The sequence below is a fragment of the Eutrigla gurnardus genome (genome assembly GCF_963514095.1).
Source record: "Eutrigla gurnardus genome assembly, chromosome: 13".
NCBI lineage: Eukaryota > Metazoa > Chordata > Actinopteri > Perciformes > Triglidae > Eutrigla > Eutrigla gurnardus.
In genome coordinates, this window is record NC_139936.1 from 27,869,953 (window position 1) to 27,887,844 (window position 17,892).

Sequence of the window (17,892 nt, forward strand, 5' to 3'; positions counted from 1 at the left end):
CTCCCTTAGAGATAGGGTGAGGAGCTCCGTCACTCGGGAGGAACTCAAAGTAATGCGCTGCTCCTCCACATCGAGAGGAGCCAGTTGAGGTGGCTCAGGCATCTGTATCGGATGCCCCCTGGACGCCTCCCTCGGAAGGTGTTCCAGGCATGCCCCACCGGGAGGAGACCCCGAGGAAGACCCAGGACACGCTGGAGTGATTATGTCACCCGGCTGGCCTGGGAACGCCTTGGGGTCCTCCCGGAGGAACTAGGGGAAGTGTCCGGGGAGAGAGAAGTCTGGGCGTCCCTGCTCAGGCAGCTGCCCCCGCGACCCAGTCCCAGATAAGCGGAAGATAATGGATGGATGGATGGAAGTTTCTTAATTTGCAATAAACTTGCCAGTCAGATGTGAGACCTGATGAAATTGCTGACAATTTTGCTTGATCCCTTTCCTTCATATATCCTTTTAGTTCTTCGTCCAAGCATTTCTAACCGTAAACTTTCTTACTGGTGCATGATGGTTCACCACAGCCATAAGTATTCTATTGAAAGCTAAAAGTGCTTCCTCTGGATCTTGCATTGAGAACACCTCTGACCATTCAGCATTCTTAATATCTTCCTTATATTTGTCTGGATTGAAATTATTGAAAGATCTTTTCTTTAATATCTTAACACCAGGCTTGGGAACTTTTGATTTCCTTACGATAGCTACAAGGTTATGGTCACTACAACCTATAGGGACAGATATGGAGGCAGAACAAACCTCAGGTACATTTACATATACAGTATGTGATCAATACATGTAGCAGCTCTGGTGCCATCACCCTTCAAGCTTACTCTGGTAGGTTTCTTTACAACCTGTGAGAAACTACAAGCAGCACATATATCCATAAGTTTCATTTTCATTTGACAACAAGAGGAATTCCAGTCTACATTCATATCAACCAAAAAGTACACTTCATGATTAGTACTACTCACATGATCTAGCATATCACAAATTTTGTCTACATAACAGCTATTAGCATTTGGGGGCCTGTAACAGCACCCTAGTCATATTGGTTTAAGATGCGTCAGGTGAATTTGTAACCATAGTACTTCAGTATCAGATGTCATCACGTCATTCCTAACTAGAGCAGGTATATGACTTTGAATATAACAAGCAACCCCTCCACCATATGAGTTTCTGTCTTTTCAAAACATATTATATCCATTTATCATCAGTGATGAATTCTCAAATGTACCATCTTAATATTATTTACCAATAGTACATCAGCAACTTCAGTTAATTTATTCCTGATACTGCATATGTTAAAGTGGGCAATTCTAAGCCCTTTCTTAGGCAGCTTATCAAACATTACCAATTAGACCTTCCAATGTAGAAAACCCATTATCATAGCAAAATTGCCAACTAAAATTACATGTTGCAGCTGTAACATACACACACATTAACATACACACATATAACCAACACATATACACAAACATAAACACACAACCACATTTATTTGTCCTTCAACATTGTGCGGAAGCCTAGTGGCTGTGTTGAAAAATGCATCATATAGCATAGCCTACCGAACCAATTCTCTCCTTGCAAAACAAACTTATATTCATTCAGTAACTCTCGGACAAAACTATTCTTCATATTACTTGTTTTATTGTGGTTTCTATATTTTATTTTCTAAATATCGTGGTTCTTTTGTTCCTAATAACTAAAACAATAATCCAAACATAATTCCAAAGGCCAACATCATTGTGCCCTAGTTTGAAACAGCATTTCATTAAACCACCAATTAAACCACCCATTATTCACGAGATTGTGACAAATAGAAAAGGAGAGATAGTTCATAGGGTACCACCAGAGAACCACAATTATTCACGTGATTGTGAAAAGTAGAAAAGGAGAAATAGTCCATCAGAGTACCTTAAGACCATCAGTCTCTATCTTTTCCCATGAGCTTCTTCAATAGTTCAGCTGTCTTGTCATCCAACTTCTTATTCTTGCCCCTATGCTCTGCACTTGGAGCGCCGCGGTGGCCTCAGTCGCCGTGTTGAACACCTGCTCCCCACCATTAGTAAACACCTTCAGCCTCGCTGGATACATAAAGTGAGACTTTATTTTCCTTTCACGTAATTCCTTTCGTATCCCGGTATACTGGCTCCTCTTCTTCATTACTGCTGCTGAGTAGTCTTGGTCGAAATAAATCCTCTCGTCAGCATGCATGATCGGGGCCCTCTTCTTCTCCCAGGCCGCTTGTAGAACTCTCTGCCGTGTCTTCCAGGTTAAGAACCGGACAACTATTGAACGAGGTGCCTCTCCATCCTCTGGTTTCTTTTGGGGGGATCTGTGTGCAGCAATTATGAACAGTTCGTTTTCAGGAATGTCCAGCTTTACAGATATCAGCTCATCTAAGAATTTCACCATATCCGCTCCCTCAGACTCCTCTTTCACCTGGTGAATCCTAATATTGTTCTGCCTCGATTTGCTCTCAAAATAATCAAGTTTCTCAGCCTTGAGACTTTGTTGTACCAGCAGATGAGTCAATATTTCGTTCATAGTTGGCTCTTTATCCTCCAGATTACTGATTAGTTGTTGCGCGGCAGAGATTTCTCCTTTCGTGCTTTTTATCTCTGCCTGCATTCCTTTTACTTCCAGTGTTAATTTAGCTATTTCTTGTTTCGTTTCTTCTGAGTACTTATTGAAATCAGCACGGAATGCACCAAGTTCAGCTTTTATACTTAGCATCAAACTTTGTAGGTCAGTCTCTTTGTTCTCCGTTTGATCACCTGCCATTGTTTTCGGCAATTGTTTGCGCTTCCGTTTCGCTTTGATCTGATCGGGTTTAGTCTCTCCCAAGCGCAAGTTCATGCCACCACTGCATGTTCGATATAGTTTTGCAGCTATCAGTCTTTAGTCTGCATTTCCACAGGGTTTTCAAAACAATTTACAGCTCAACACAAGCCACTGTCTCCCACTCAGCTCAGCCGTGCGCCGTCTTTTGGTTGCAGCCAGACACGTAAAAAGGCGGGTTACCTGTCCAGGTGTACCCTGCCTTCGCACAAGCTGGGATCGGCTCCAGCCCCCCCGCGACCCTAAATACACGATAAGCGGTAGACGATGGATGGATGGATAATTATGCTGGAGGGCGAGTATGCGCTGTTTGCCCGGTAATACTACATAAAATGAGGAAGCACAGTGTGCGCTGTGTACAAACTCTAAATAATAAATGCAGCGCAAACTGTGGCAGTCTTAGTAATCTCCCCCTCAGACTATATACACAGGGAGGCAGGGAGCTGACGTGGAACAGGTGAAGCACATTATGGCAGGCAGTGGCGCCGCCAGGATTCAATTTCAATGTACGCACAGAAACGGCAAATACAACAACAAATGGAAAAATACTTTTTTAAGACAAAATCTAATGTTTTCAGTATCAGTGAAATCAGTAGCGCATATCATGGTGATAGGCCCCGTTGCAAATATTTTTTTTGTGCCCTCCATCCCCGCCCTAAACACTTTGAGCACTCCACGCACGCACACACACGCTTGGACACACACGCACAGTACGGTATGCGCAATTGCGCACACACGCGCGGTCGTCCTCTCAAATGCGGCTGCGTCTCTCCAGGTCACTGTGTGAGAGAAAGAAAAGCTCTGACTTGCTTGAGCAGACGTTGTTTGGTGTCACCCGCTGATTTGCATAATTTAAATATCTAGCCCGCTGAATCTTCCAATCCGGCCCCCGGTTCAGCACCATCAATTTTTTTTTTCACCTTCAAAAAAAGTAAGCACAGTGCATACAGGATTCCGGCTGGCGGCGCCACTGATGGCAGGTAGGTAATCAACACGAGATGGTGGGGAAGTCAAGACACCAGAAACAACAAGGACCAGGAAGTACACGACAGGAAACCAACACAAGAGACAAAAACTACAAAATAAAACAGGAAAGTAAACTAGGAAAACCACAATCATGACATATCACATGTTGTGATACTTGGATTAGGTTACTGACTCGTTTTAGCAGGTTATTTGCAATTATATAGCATTATATATTTAAAGCACCCCCTTTCTTGACAGTGAGATGCTTAAAATATGTATGATTTTTTCCCCAACGGAATTCAAGTTGAATGTGATGGAAAAATAATGTTAACAAGAACATACAAATATTTGTCCACAATAAAATAGGTTACAGTGGCTTCATTTAGGTATGTTTCAGTACTAACCAGGAAGGAGCAGAGGAAAATAAAGGAGACAAAGTAGAAGTAGGCAAAATCACTGCCACACTCTTTCCCATGGGATCCTGATCGCTCGTCACAGGTCCGATGACTCAAACATGATAACATGATCTCATGCCAGGCCTCTCCAGTTGCACTCCTGACACACATAAAAACACAGAAGAAAAAGAGCAGCAACAGAGAAGCTTTGATTAAAAAGCCATAAAGGGCTTAGTTCAGCCTTGACGACATTAAATGTTGCAGTCTAGGCTGTGAAATGATAAATTAATTATGAAGAAAAAACTATAGTTTTAGATTAAATATACGTCAGTTTATTCAAATTGAGTGTACTTGCAGCACACTAATCAGCAGTATACTTCAAGAATGTTAATGATTGACTTTTTAGCCCAGTGGAAAATAATATTTTCACACTAAAGCAACTAGATTGCACTGGCTTTTCGGGTATCCCCAGGTTGAGATGCGTTTCAGTAACACAAGACAAAGCTTGAAGAAGAGAACTTTTCCCTTATTTTAAGTGTTAATAGAGCAACTATACTGTTAGCATAGCCTAGCACCCATCAATCCAAACTTGATTTCGACAGATCTTACTTACTTTGTACAAATCATAATTTTTACTTAGTAATCTCAGCATACTTTTTACCTGTTTATGGCAAATACACAGCAAATTTGTTTACTACAGCTGAAGTAAACTGGCCGATGTGTGCCTTGCTAGATACTCTGCATACATCTTTGTGAAATTTACTTTACTTAATTTGAGCACCTCTGGATGATGTTATGAATCGAGACAGGATGCTGTTTCATTTCCCGGTGTGTCTGGGACTTCCACAACATGTACACAGCAACAATAGTGGATTTTTCAGCCAAGATGGATGAAACGTTGTTGTTGTCTACATGAAGGTAACATCACCTCCTCTCTGGAGCGTCGGAACAGGTGACACAAATTCACACAAATGATCAAACTCGAGCAAGCAACGCAGGGAGAAATGGAATTTTGTCGTTGGAGTGAAAGCATTATGAGTTGTTTTGGAGTGTTTCTTGTTCTTTTTTTGGAAAGAAGTGGCATTGTCCACACCTCTGTTTGACTGTAGCAGCAATTTCATCAAATCTAGATAGGGTCCGACTTAATCTTGAAATAGCATTACAGTTTTGGTGCAGTTGGTCATTACCTCATCTGGAAGTCCAAATGATTTCTTATTTTTTTATACAGATCATTTTATAAATAGTCCGTTAAGTTTCTTCTACCTGAAGAGCAGCATGAGAGCTTGGAGGAAAGTGCGGAAGTTGTTGTGGTGGTTGATAGCTGTGTCCTCATTCAGACCAATGTTGCCAAACACCTACAGTGGAGACACAGTGAGGGATATGGATTTTTACCATCTTTACAATGTGCAAATTATGTTTTTTACATTAAGATGTAGGGATGGGACGATAAAGCAATTTTATCAAGGATAGAGATAAAAAAACAAAACACACAAGTGGATTGTGGTGAATTTCCATTACCGGGACAATCTAAATATCATCACGAGTGACTTAAAACAGCTGTCTAGCTAGCCATAATTGTAGATAAGTGAAAACATTTGCCTGATTTAAAAGGATAAAAATGTCATTTTAAAAATATATTAATTCTTTATTTATGCAGGGACACCTGATTTATGATCATCTCATTTAAGATAATTTGATTGTTTTGCACTAAAAAGATGCATCTTATCTGTGATGCAATTCAAATATTTAATATTTAAAAGTACCATTTTAAGAGGTTTAAGCATATTTTGATCTTTTATCAGGATATTATCGTGAATCACAATTATTTTGTCCACAATAATAGTGACATTAAATTTTCGTATCGTTCCCTGCCTTTTCATCATTTTAATGGTGAACCACAATATGCATATTACAGCCTCTATGACATCACCCACCTGCATCCCAATGATGGCATAAATGAAGAACAGCATAGCAATCAGAAGGCAAACATATGGCAGGGCCTAAAGGACAGAAAACACATGTATTTATTAATCCATAGACATGCATGTTGTTGTTGAGGGATGATAGAGTAATTGGGGAGTAATGGTCAGGCACCCCAAACACTTAAACTGAAGATATACTTGCTTTTCACAAACTCGCCGATGTACTATTTATGGCCTTTGCTATGTGTGTCCTTGTAGTTTTTTAAATGCGTGAGTTAAAGGAAAGATCCTGATCAAGGATAACACAGAAGTTTCTTTTGGTATTGTTTGAGCCAATGGCAATCCTGGCAATAGAAGCTACCTTTTAAGACAATGATTTTTGGAGGTGTTTGGGCCCAAGTACAATAATTCAGTCTTATCTTTAATATTTTAACATCAGGAAATTGCAGGTTAGCCAGGGTTTCATATCGTCAATACATGCTTGGAGTTTAACTAACCGATTGGTTTCTTTTGGCTTCATTGATAGATATAATTGAGTATCCTGAAAAACGTTGAAAACCTCTGAGACCATTAAGCAGGGTGATGCTTTAGGGCCTGGCTACCTTGCAATGTTGTTATTTTTGGGGAGCTCTTACTTTGGTAATTTATTTTATTTTGGCAATTCATTTTGTGTTGCATGACCTCTGACTTTGTTGTGACATCACTTCCTGTAGTTTTGCGCTACTCTCCTCACTCGGACCCTTATAGAGTGGCAAAGTCCCGCCTTTCTATTTCCGGTACATGGGACCTCAAAATGAATTTCTGATGCATGTATTCCTATGGCAAAATCGAAAAGATAATTTTTCATGCAAAAAAACTAGGATTTATGGTGAAGAAGTTTGATAATGGTAGGTTTTGTGTGAGGCCACTGTGAACTACAGCTCTTCGCTGCTCTCGGCGTGAATGATATCCGTCAGTTTGAGCATCTTCGTTTGATTGGCACTGAATCGCTGTGAGAAAGGGTGATGATGTGACGCCACATATAATAAATAATTATTTTAGCTGCATTGAGACCCATACATTTGTTACGATCTCAGAGGTCCCTAGCGGAAGACTCTCACCACTCTACACCCCGTGAGGAGAGGTAAAACTTGTGCTCTGCTCACTCGTAGTGGTGAAAATATGTAAACAGAAACGTTAGACAGAGGTGCAAACGTTACTCCAAAATGTCACACACGTTATTATTGTTTTGGAGTATATTTATTATTATTATTTGGCAAGCTAGCTAAAGGAGCATGGCAGCGTTTTTTAATGCTGGTGTGTCCCCTTGTTTTAAGGTGCATATGAGAGGGCTGTATCAGTCACCAAGTCTGCTGTACTTTAATCGAACATGTGGTTTTGTACAGGTATGTGAGCTGCTCAATTCATTTATTTATGTACATTTATTAAATCAAATACTATAAAAAATGCTGTTTATGGGGGAGAATATTTTTGTTAAATGGACCTTTGTTATTGTAATTATATGGATTAAAATAATAGTATTTTGTTTAATTGGATATTTTTATATTTTATTGTTTTATATAGTATGTGTGAAGACTCACTCAGACCCTATACCCCGTGGAGGAGAGGTGCATATGAGATGGCTGTATCAGTCCCCAAAGCTGCTGTACTTTAATGATCATGTGTTTTTGTACAGAATAAACCCCCCTCTGGTCAGCAAAACGGTTGTCCTCATCAGTTCACACCAACACAACGCAGAGCTGGTTGCAACCAGAGTTGTAAGGCAGACCAGCTACACATGTCATAATGTGTATTGCACCTTGAAGGACTGGACGAAGGTCCACAGCAGGATGCGGATGGTGTAGCCCTGTCTCAGCAGCTTGATGAGCCTAGCAGCTCTGAACAGCCTCAGGAAGCTCAGGTTCAGCAGCCTGTCCTGTTAAGACGCAAAACAGGACATCAAGGACTTACTGATCAAATATATGCTTTATAAGTCACAAACAATTAAGGGTGGGGAAAAAAAGATTCTTATATTTACCACAAATTTCTCCCGTGAATTGATACATTTCTATTTATTTTTTTACTATGTAGAGCAGACGACATCAGTGGAAAGTCATATCAGTTTCAGAAAAAACAGCAAAGCATCACTATAGAGAACATGAACATGACTGCAACTTTAGTGAAAGGTGTATCTGCAGCGTGAGCAAAGCAGATTTTGGACAGAGACATTTTTATTATAATAGAATGGAGAGTCGAACTCCTCCCCGGTCCAGTTCCGCTCCGTTACCACTCATACCACGAATCTGAAGCATGCTCAAGCCCGACCAAGAAGCCGTCTTGCACAGTCATCAACAGTACAACAGTACAACTTGCACAGTCATATATCAACTCGATAGCGGGGTGAGATCTGAGTTAAGCACAGAGCTATAATGAGAGGAACAGCAGAGGATTGGATTATAGCCGAGGTCATGTCCACGTTCTGTACCCGTGCATGTGCATGAACCGTACCATGCCGAAATACAGCTCTTCCAATCGTGCCAGGGCTGAGGAAGTGTTAGTGTAAGTTTAAGTATATGGTATGGACCACTTACGCTAGTGAAACAGACTTTAGGCTCAATTGTGCCTGAGCATGTTATGGTTTGCCTAATGTGAGTGCACCCTAAATGTAGCAATTTACTTAATCACTTAACCACTTTTCGATGCAGCTGAAATGCAATTTAATTCAATTTTCAATTCAATTTTAGGACACTGTCAGGACACTTTACACATTTATTAGTGTTATTATTGGTCTTTAGTCATATATTGCATGAATCCAACGGGTCCACTTTTAAACTTGCTGTAATTGGAACCTATGGTGAAAAGGGCATATGTTGTCTTTATAATCCCTGTATTTTTTGTTTGTTTTTTGCCTGTACCTTATGTAAGTAAGTAAGTGGCTCAGTGAGTGAGTAAGTAAGTGATGAAAGTTGCGTTGCTCAACAAGCGGCGAGCACAGTCGTCTCAGGTTGTAGAGACGGTATATTGTCTCTACAACCTGTATAATAAAAAACGAAGTTGAGAAGTTTAGACTTCTTTTTTTACAAAAAAAATTACACGTTTTGTTTTTTGCCTGTACCGTATTGGCTCAGTGAGTAAGTAAGTGATGAAAGTTGCATTGCTCAACAAGCGACGAGCAGTCGTCTCAGGTTGTGAGACGGTATATTCTCTACAACCTGTATAATAAAAAACGAAGTTGAGAAGTTTAGACTTCTTTTTTTTACTAAAGAAATAACGTTTTGTTTTGAGTTAAGTACCAAAAGAAGTACCATTGGATACCAGAAATACAGGAATGCTTTCAACTTTGTAGGCTCATATCTATATCTTTATGAGTACAAAGTTTTAGTCTTGTAAGCTTGCATTTGTAACATTTTACTCAAATGTAGCCTAAACATGTCATGTGACCTGCAATCAAGCACATTGACCACAGATGCTCCAGCCAGAATACTCGGTTTTACCTCGTCTTGTTACCAATTTACCAATACTGCTTTCTATTCAAGGTAGACAGGTGAGACAACTATGACGGCGTATTAGGACCACTGTAGAAAAAAATAAATAAGAAAACAGCCGGGAGAGGTTGGCAATATTCAGAGAAAAAAAGTTTATAAATTTGTGGCAAATTTGCGAGTTTATTACGATGCTAACAACCAGTATTTATGCAAGCTAACTTCCCATGAATATAGGCATTTATTTTTCTAACTAATACATCACATGTGTATTAGTTAGGTCCTTAGGGTGATTGCTGTTGATTTTATTCATATATGGGCCAAGTTGTCATCTTATGGGTATTTATTGATTATTATTATTGATTATTAATTATAGCTCCAAGAGAACAAATCATGCTTTCAATCATGAAGAGAATCTCACAATTTGCATTTATATTACAGATACACCGACACCAGACCATGATTGGAGTCACTGGGCAGGTTTGGGCACCATGCCTCCTAGAGCCACACCTTCTCCAGGGCCAGGTTCCCACAAAGGGGTTAGTAGCTGTAGCAGGTTAGGAGGCAGCCTGGTGGTTGGGGGTAGCCAGGAAGTCTGAGGCCCATTCTGGCAATGAGTTCCTGAGCCACGGCCTTGAGTTAATCACTCCCCCAGCCACTATGGTGGTCTGTTGTAGCCGAAAAAGGGACAAAAAGAGACCTGGCTGGTGAGCGAGTTTCTCCACAACCTCCTCTGTCTGCAACCGCTTCAGCTTCCTGATGGTTGAGACTAGGGTTGTAAACGATAAACCGAGGCGACCGGATATTCGGTTCAACAAGTGAGAGATACGGCTGCATCGGTAGCAGCCTCCTCAATTGATACGAATTATCAATGAATGAATCGGTTACAGAGTCATGGATCGGGTATCGCGAGACTTTGAAGCGGTTGGCGGCATTACACCAGCGTCTCTATAACAACGCGAGAGCTGAAGCTGCCCATGAAACGCCGTAGCTGGCTAGCTTGTATGAGTTATAAACAAGGGACAACACGGAACATGGAGGAGGTGGAGGTGGAGAGGCGGGCGCAGCACAGGTAGGTGGCTGCGACGCTGCCGTGTGACCGCAGGCACTCCACGACCACACGTGAAAGACGGATGGCTTTGAATGTCAATCGCTTGTGTCTCAACTTGCGCCACAAGAGGCGGCCGCAGCACGGGTAGCGTCCACGACACTGTCCTGTGACCGCCATCCACCGATTCAGCCAGACTTTTTTTTGGTCCATGTCTAAAAATAAATACATTGACATGTGGTTTTGTTGTTCTGTTTTTTTTTTTTTTTTTGCCAGTGCCATACAGCCACAATGTTTGGGGATATGTGGTATTTTACATATTTGAAAAGAAACTATTGTACTGTCACTTTCATAGAATCGGCTTCTTTATTTTATAAAATATCTACAACAAATATTAACCGTAGAATCAAATCTATCGTTCTTACACTGTATGGAATCGATTCGAATCGAATCGGTCTGTATTAAAAGGATATCGTTTTTGAATCGAATCGTAACCTGTGTATCTAGATGCATATCGAACCGTTTATCACAAAGAGATGTGCAACCCTAGTTGAGACCTTAATCCATCCGATGATGCTCCTGCTTACCCGGCTCACCCTGAGCCAGCTGACCCCACTTCGCTTATGGCTCCTCGCGTCACTGCTATGTCTCCTCCACCTGTGGCCAGTACCAGTCGTGTGGCCCCTTACTATTGCACAGAGAGGAACCACCATAGGAGGATGCTGTAAGAGGCTGTTATCCGATGTGCAGGTGGTCTTTCTAGATCTGGGCCTCTTTGTCCCAGTCCAACAGCACAGTACCCCTAGCTCATTGTTCGCACCGCAAAATGGGGTAGTTGAGCATCTGCCCAGGCTGTGTACACGCGGCCCCACCTTCTCCACAACCCCCCCCCCCCCCCCCCCACTACATTAAACTTCATAACCAGGAACATTCGCTTCTTCAACATGATGACACGCTATTTCCCCAGTGCCATTGCCCCCATCACTTTGGACAAACGTGGATTTACTCCCCTCTCTTCTGACGTCCATCACAACTAGTGTTGCTTTCGTTAATGAAAATTATGACGAAATATCGTCGTCAACAAACCTTTATCACGTGAGGAAAACGAGACGAGACGCAACGAAAATGCTGGTCATGTGACGATAACGATAATTAAATATATAATGCAATATTGTAGACGAATAAAAACAAGACTAAATGTGGTTTAAAAAATAAAAACTATGCTAAAATGTGTCTTCATTTCCGTTGACCAAAACGAGGCGAGACGAAATGTTGTAACGTTGTTTTGTCTCGTTAAGTCGTTGTTGTTATTAGTCGGCTCGTTCGAGATGAACTGTGCCTCGCCTGGAAAGCAGACGAGAGCAGCGGAGCAGCAGGAGGCGGAGCCTAAAAGCTGCGCTCCAGTCGGACACTTTCCATCGGCCTTCGAAGATTTAACAGGAAGTCATAGAAAAAGTTACATCCTGTTAGATGCGATCTCTAGGCTATTTGTAGTTTGCGACCTCATTTGCATTTATTTATATTTGTTCATAAATATCTGTGGAAATCAGAATCAGAATACTTAAGTAATCCCTTGGGAAGTTATAAAGCTGCAGTTATAAGAGAAAGAGAAGAAAGAGAGTCAAATAAGTATAAAAATATAAAGTATAAAATAATGCCAATAAATATTAGTATTATTAGTATTAGTAGTACTATTATTTTTTGACAGTTATACTGTATTAAATGTGTATCTGGGTAGTGTAATTAAGTTAATGAAAATTATGACTAAATATCGTCTTAAACGATCCTTTATCCTTTATATAAGGAAAACAAGACGAGATGCGAAAATGCTGGTCATGTGACGATAACATTTTTGGTTAGTAAAATAATATGTTGTAAATTCAAATCAGAGCGTCTTCTGTGTCTTGAATGGATGTATTCTTGAGTGTATAAGGTAATAATAATATAATAATAAGATAACCTTGTTTGAATTGTGAAATGGGTTTGGCTAAATACAATCTTTGACTAAAACTAGACTAGAATGTCATCAGTTTTCATCGACTAAAACTAGACTGAAGTGTCATCAGTTTTCGTCGACTAAAACTAGACTAAAATAGTCATGGACAATTCTGACTAAAATAAGACCAAAATGCTTAGACTTTTAGTTGACTGTAACTTGACTAGACTACAAATTGGATGAACATGACTCAAACTGATAAAAACTCAAATGATAGCTTGAGACAAAGACTAGACTAAAACTAAAAGTAAAACAGGCCGCCAAAAACAACACTAATCACAACAGTGGTCCATGTGGGGACAAAGGACACACATCCTGCAGAGAGTTTGAGATCACCCAAAACAATTTGAATCTATTTTTAACTGCTTTAAAAGACTGTGGAAAGTCTATTTTTATTTCTTGACCCATTTTCTCTTTCCGTGATTGTAAGTCATTAAGCAGAATCCTCCAAATTCCTGGCTTCATTCCTTGGCCAAAAGTTAAGTTAGCCTTAAAAAAACTACAATAAAACAAACAAGTAAAATACTGGACTACTACAATCAGTTCAGGTTGAGAGTCTCAGCAGGAGCTGTGTCATCGTAGTGGCATAAGCTGGAGGTGGGGATAATCACAGGCTGCACCATCTCGGTAACCTTTGCCCTGGCGATGAACATGATGGTGAAGTCAGGGTGTTGGGGCCCCCGGACCCAATCAGGGATCTGCCAGCCACCATTCAGGGCCTTTATGGATTACCTGACGGTCACCACAGAATCTGTACCAGGATGCAGATGGATCCTGCAAGGGCTGGAAAAGCTTATCCAGTGGGCACGGATGAGTTTTAAACCAGCCAAGTCCAGAGCACTAGTGATGAAGAAGAGCAAGGTTACCGACAGGTTTCGATTCAACATCGAAGGGAAGCAAATTCCAACCATTTCCGAGAAGCCGGTGAAGAGCTTGGGCAAGGTGTATGACAGCAGCCTTAAGGACTCCTCATCGGTGCAGTCCACCTGCCAGGAACTAGGCACGTGGCTAAGATCGACAGACAGTTGACAGATCCGGCCTCCCAGGCAAGTTTAAAGCGTGGATTTATCAGCATGGTATTCTGCCAAGGATACTTTGGCCACTACTTGTCTATGAGACCTTGGACAGGAAGGTCAGTAGCTGTCTCAGGAGATGGTTAGGGTTGTCCAGAAGTCTCAGTAACATTGCCCTCTACGGGAACAGCACGAAGCTCCGGTTGCCCCTGAAGTCTCTGGAAGAGGAATTAGAGGTCACACGGACTCGAGAGGTGCTGATGTACAGAGACTCAAGAGATCCAAAGGTGGCCCAGGCTGGGGTGGAGACGGGGAGGAAGTGGAGGGCTGAGGCCGCTGTACTGGATGCTGCGCCAAAAAGATTTGGTGGGCGTGGTGGCCAATGGCAGAGTGGGCTTGTTCACAACACGTCAGTATAGGGTGCGCAAGGGGAAGGAGAAGCGGAGGCAAATTTAGGAGAAGGTGAGGCTGTAGTGGAGGAAGGGAGATCAAGCAGAGCAGTTGGTCAGAAGCAACAAGGGGCCTGGACAAGGTGGGAACAGGCAATAGACCGGAAAGTCACCTGGACAGACCTATGGCAGGCGGAGCCACACTGCATCACCTTCCTGATTCGGGCAGTGTACAATGTCCTGCCTAGCCCAGTGAACCTCTTAAACTGGGGAAAGGTGGAAACTCCAAACTGCTCTCTGTGCTCAGCCAGGGGAACATTGGAGCACATCCTGAGCTCCTGCCCAAAAGCTCTCAGTGAGGGCCGGTACACCTGGTGCCATAACCAGGTGCTGAAAGATTGCGGATGCCATCAGCAAGGGTATCAGCAGCTGCAGCCAAGTGCGAAACGCCACCAGCGCAATAGCATTTGTCAAGGCAGGAGTGCAGCCAAGGCCAGAACACAAGAAGGAATCCTGTCAAGAGCCGGGACTGGCAGCTCTTAGTGCACCTGGAGAAACAGCTGAGATTCCCGCAGCACATCATGAGCACCACTTTGAGGCAAGATATACTTCTGGTCTCCGAGGCATTCAAGAACATCCTCATCATGGAGCTGACGGTGCCATGGGAAAACCGCTTGGGGGAGGCGCATGAAAGGAAGAGGACCAAATATGAACATTTGGTCATCGGCTGTCGAGAGCAGGGCTGGAAGGCAAAGTGTATGCCCATCGAAGTAGGCTGCAGAGGATTTGTGGGTCAATCACTCCACAGATCCCTCAGTGTACTGGGCATCACAGGAGGAGCAAGGAGCCAGAGCCATCAAGAACACAAAGGCAGCTGAGAAAGCGTCGAGATGGCTCTGGATCTGGGGAGAAGGTCCATGGGGACAAGCAAATGCCACCTGAACACGGTCTGATCAACCGTGGTGGGGTCGCCTGGAGGAGGGTGTATGATGTTGTGAGACCCGAAACACCCGAGGATACCAGGTTACATCACCCATGATGTGTTCAGCTGCATCAGAAGATGTATTCAAGAACTTGGCCAGAAGTTAAGTTAGCCATTTAAAAAACAACTACAATAAAACACACAAGTAAAATATGAACAAGAAAGAATAAAACATGAAGCAGCTCAACCACTAAAACGCTTGATTAAATATGGCAGTGTCATGCAAAGTATAGAAAGCCCCCACAATGTTAGACAGACAATCAGCGCAGACAGTTAAAATATGACAACATAGACCACAATACAAAAGACAGGAAGGAATTTGGCACCACCATGCAAAAAATGAACATATACAAAGCAGAAAAGTAATACAGAACAATGATGGGCCGATAATCAACACAGACAGTTTAAACATGACAACATGAATCACATTACGGAAGACAGAGATAAAGGAACACAATCTGACGGACAAACTGAAGTCAAGCAGATGAGGGCAGACAAGGTAAACACACAGTGGCTAGGTATGACAGGTATGATCTCTAGCAGAGAGCTGTCAGGGTCTCTGCCCCTTCCAATGCTCCTACAGCTTTCAGCCGCCCCTGTTCCCGGCCCTGGAAAGAGAGGCTTCCTGCCCATCAGTCCAAGCGTTCATCCGCCGATGTCGTCGAACCTGGGTCCAGGCCCGTGCCGCCCTCCTCCTCCTCCTCCTACACATCCACCGCCAACTGTCGCCACTCCCAAGGTCTGGCTCTTCACCCGGGACCTCCCCCTGAAGGTGGATTTCAAGGAGCTGGCCCCACAGTTCATCGGGCCATTCGAGGTCAAGGAGGTCATCAACCTGGCGGCCGTGATGCTCAAGCTCCCCCGGTCCATGCGTGTTCATCCCACCTTTCACGTCTCCAAGGTCAAGCCGGTTCAAGAGAATGCCTTGGTCCCTGTGACGCCTCCTCCGCCTCCCCCTCGCCTCATCACCTACATGTTCCGCCACCTCCTACAGTCCCATTGCCGCGGCAGAGGGATTCAATACATGGTGTACTGGGAGGGCTACGGTCCCGAGACGAGGTCCTGGGTCCCAGCAAGGGACGTGCTTGATCGGGCCCTCATCAAAAAGGTCCATCAGGAACATCCAGATCAGCCCACCAGGACCGGCTGCGTCCCCAAGCCTTGGGGTCGGCCTCCTCGGCCACCACCTCCTCCAGATCCATCTAGCGATGATTCCAAGGAGAATGGCGTCAGTTCCGAGGACCCCTCACCTGACGCAGAGAACGAGCACCTGAGACCCCAGGAGAGCAGGATGGAGGTAGACATCTCTGACAATTTTTTTTTTTTTTTACCACTTTGTTTATTGGTTTTTCACAAGTCTCTGACAAATTTTAACCCTGTGACGGAACAACCCAGGCCGGCGATCTCCTCTGTGACAGAGTACTAGGTCAGCCACACGGATCACCGACCGCATCTGCGGCAATGCGTACAGGCAAGAGACTGTTTCCTTGTGTTGGCGGGTTGTTTATGTCACACACCGCTGCCTGCCGTATTGTTTCCTGTTCCCTTTCATGGCGTGTTCCCCCTGGAAGTTTCATGTCATTCCCAGAAGCAAGTTCAACCTACGGTGTCATCTGTGAAGTGTCCACAGTATTTGTTTAAAGTATTAAAGAGTGCAATAAAGGTCATTACACACTGTCTGCCTTCCTACGTGTGCTGCATTTGGGTCCTCTCCTACACCCTAATGGGTGTAATCACTCTGATTAAAGGATGCATTAATGACCTTACAGACAGGATAGGAAAAAGAGGCTTTAACTACTTTTTTCTTGTTTGTGTTATGAGACATGTTTGTTCCTCAGTGGAAACCCATATGAAATGCATTAAACAACTAGATATGAGTTTAAAACATGCAGTTTTAGGCCTTTCCTTCAAAATAAATGCAAAACCCAATGAAAATCCAGTTGTTATCCTGCTAAGGAAACAAATACTGGTTTTATGGCTTTCTATGAGTTTACACAATTGCATTTTTTTAGAGAAGGATTTCAGTGTCTGTGGTGTGATTACACACAGACACACTTCTGGAAAATATTTTTTCACTTCAATCATTCTAACTAAAAGGGGTCATCTTTAACTACACATCAAAAACCATTCAGTGGATTTTATTTTTTTTGCAGCCATAAATTATGATAATTACAATTATTAAACTATTTTTACAAAACTTCATGAAGTTTGCTGCAGAGAAATGAGAACTTTCAGGCAAAATCATTTCCCCTTTAATTTAGGGGGGGGGGGGGGGGGGATTAATGCTACAAATAGCACTGGTGTAACGAAACATTTCACACAGTCAAAATGAGTGGATATGGATGAAATTCAAAAATACCAAAATTAATTCAAAAACACAAAGCCAAATTTATCTTAATAAATGCACCCCAAACTACACACATTTCCCTTAACAGGACATAAGGTGTAAAAGCAGATGAACCAACCACAGGATTTAATGATATTTCAAAAGCTAAACTACTAATAACTCTATCTGCTGATGGTGAAGTCTGTTCAAGAATTGATCTTCTAGATCTGTATTTAAGGCCATATACAAGCATATCAGCATTCATCATAACCTGCAGTCTATTTCAAAATACTAATAATTCTTATGGTCATGGATTAATGAAAGAACATATTATACACTTCAGAAGCAGCAACAGTGCTGCATACACTTCTGTCAGTCACCAGGACTTATTTTCTCCATGTGAGTCCTAATGGTGCTGGAATCAATCAGTGAGTCCCCTGTCAGTGTGTATTCCTGTTTACTCCTCAGGATCATTTGTAAAAAGTCAGTGTGAACAGGAACCAAAGAAGAACTAAAATACAGTACAATGTATAATTTTCCTCTCTTGGTCCGGACCAGATTAACC

General features: G+C 42.5%; 1 protein-coding gene across 1 annotated transcript in view; it reads right to left on the bottom strand.

The window, feature by feature from the left end:
• Positions 1-17,892, bottom strand: part of cacna1ba (calcium channel, voltage-dependent, N type, alpha 1B subunit, a) — a 320,635-nt gene that overhangs the window by 69,926 nt on the left and 232,817 nt on the right. The window contains exons 35-38 of the mRNA XM_084024282.1: positions 7,911-8,027; positions 6,125-6,190; positions 5,454-5,545; positions 4,200-4,350 (exon numbers count right to left, since the gene is read on the bottom strand). Of these exons, the coding sequence (XP_083880408.1) occupies positions 4,200-4,350; positions 5,454-5,545; positions 6,125-6,190; positions 7,911-8,027 (426 nt within the window). The remainder of the gene's footprint in view (positions 1-4,199; positions 4,351-5,453; positions 5,546-6,124; positions 6,191-7,910; positions 8,028-17,892) is intronic.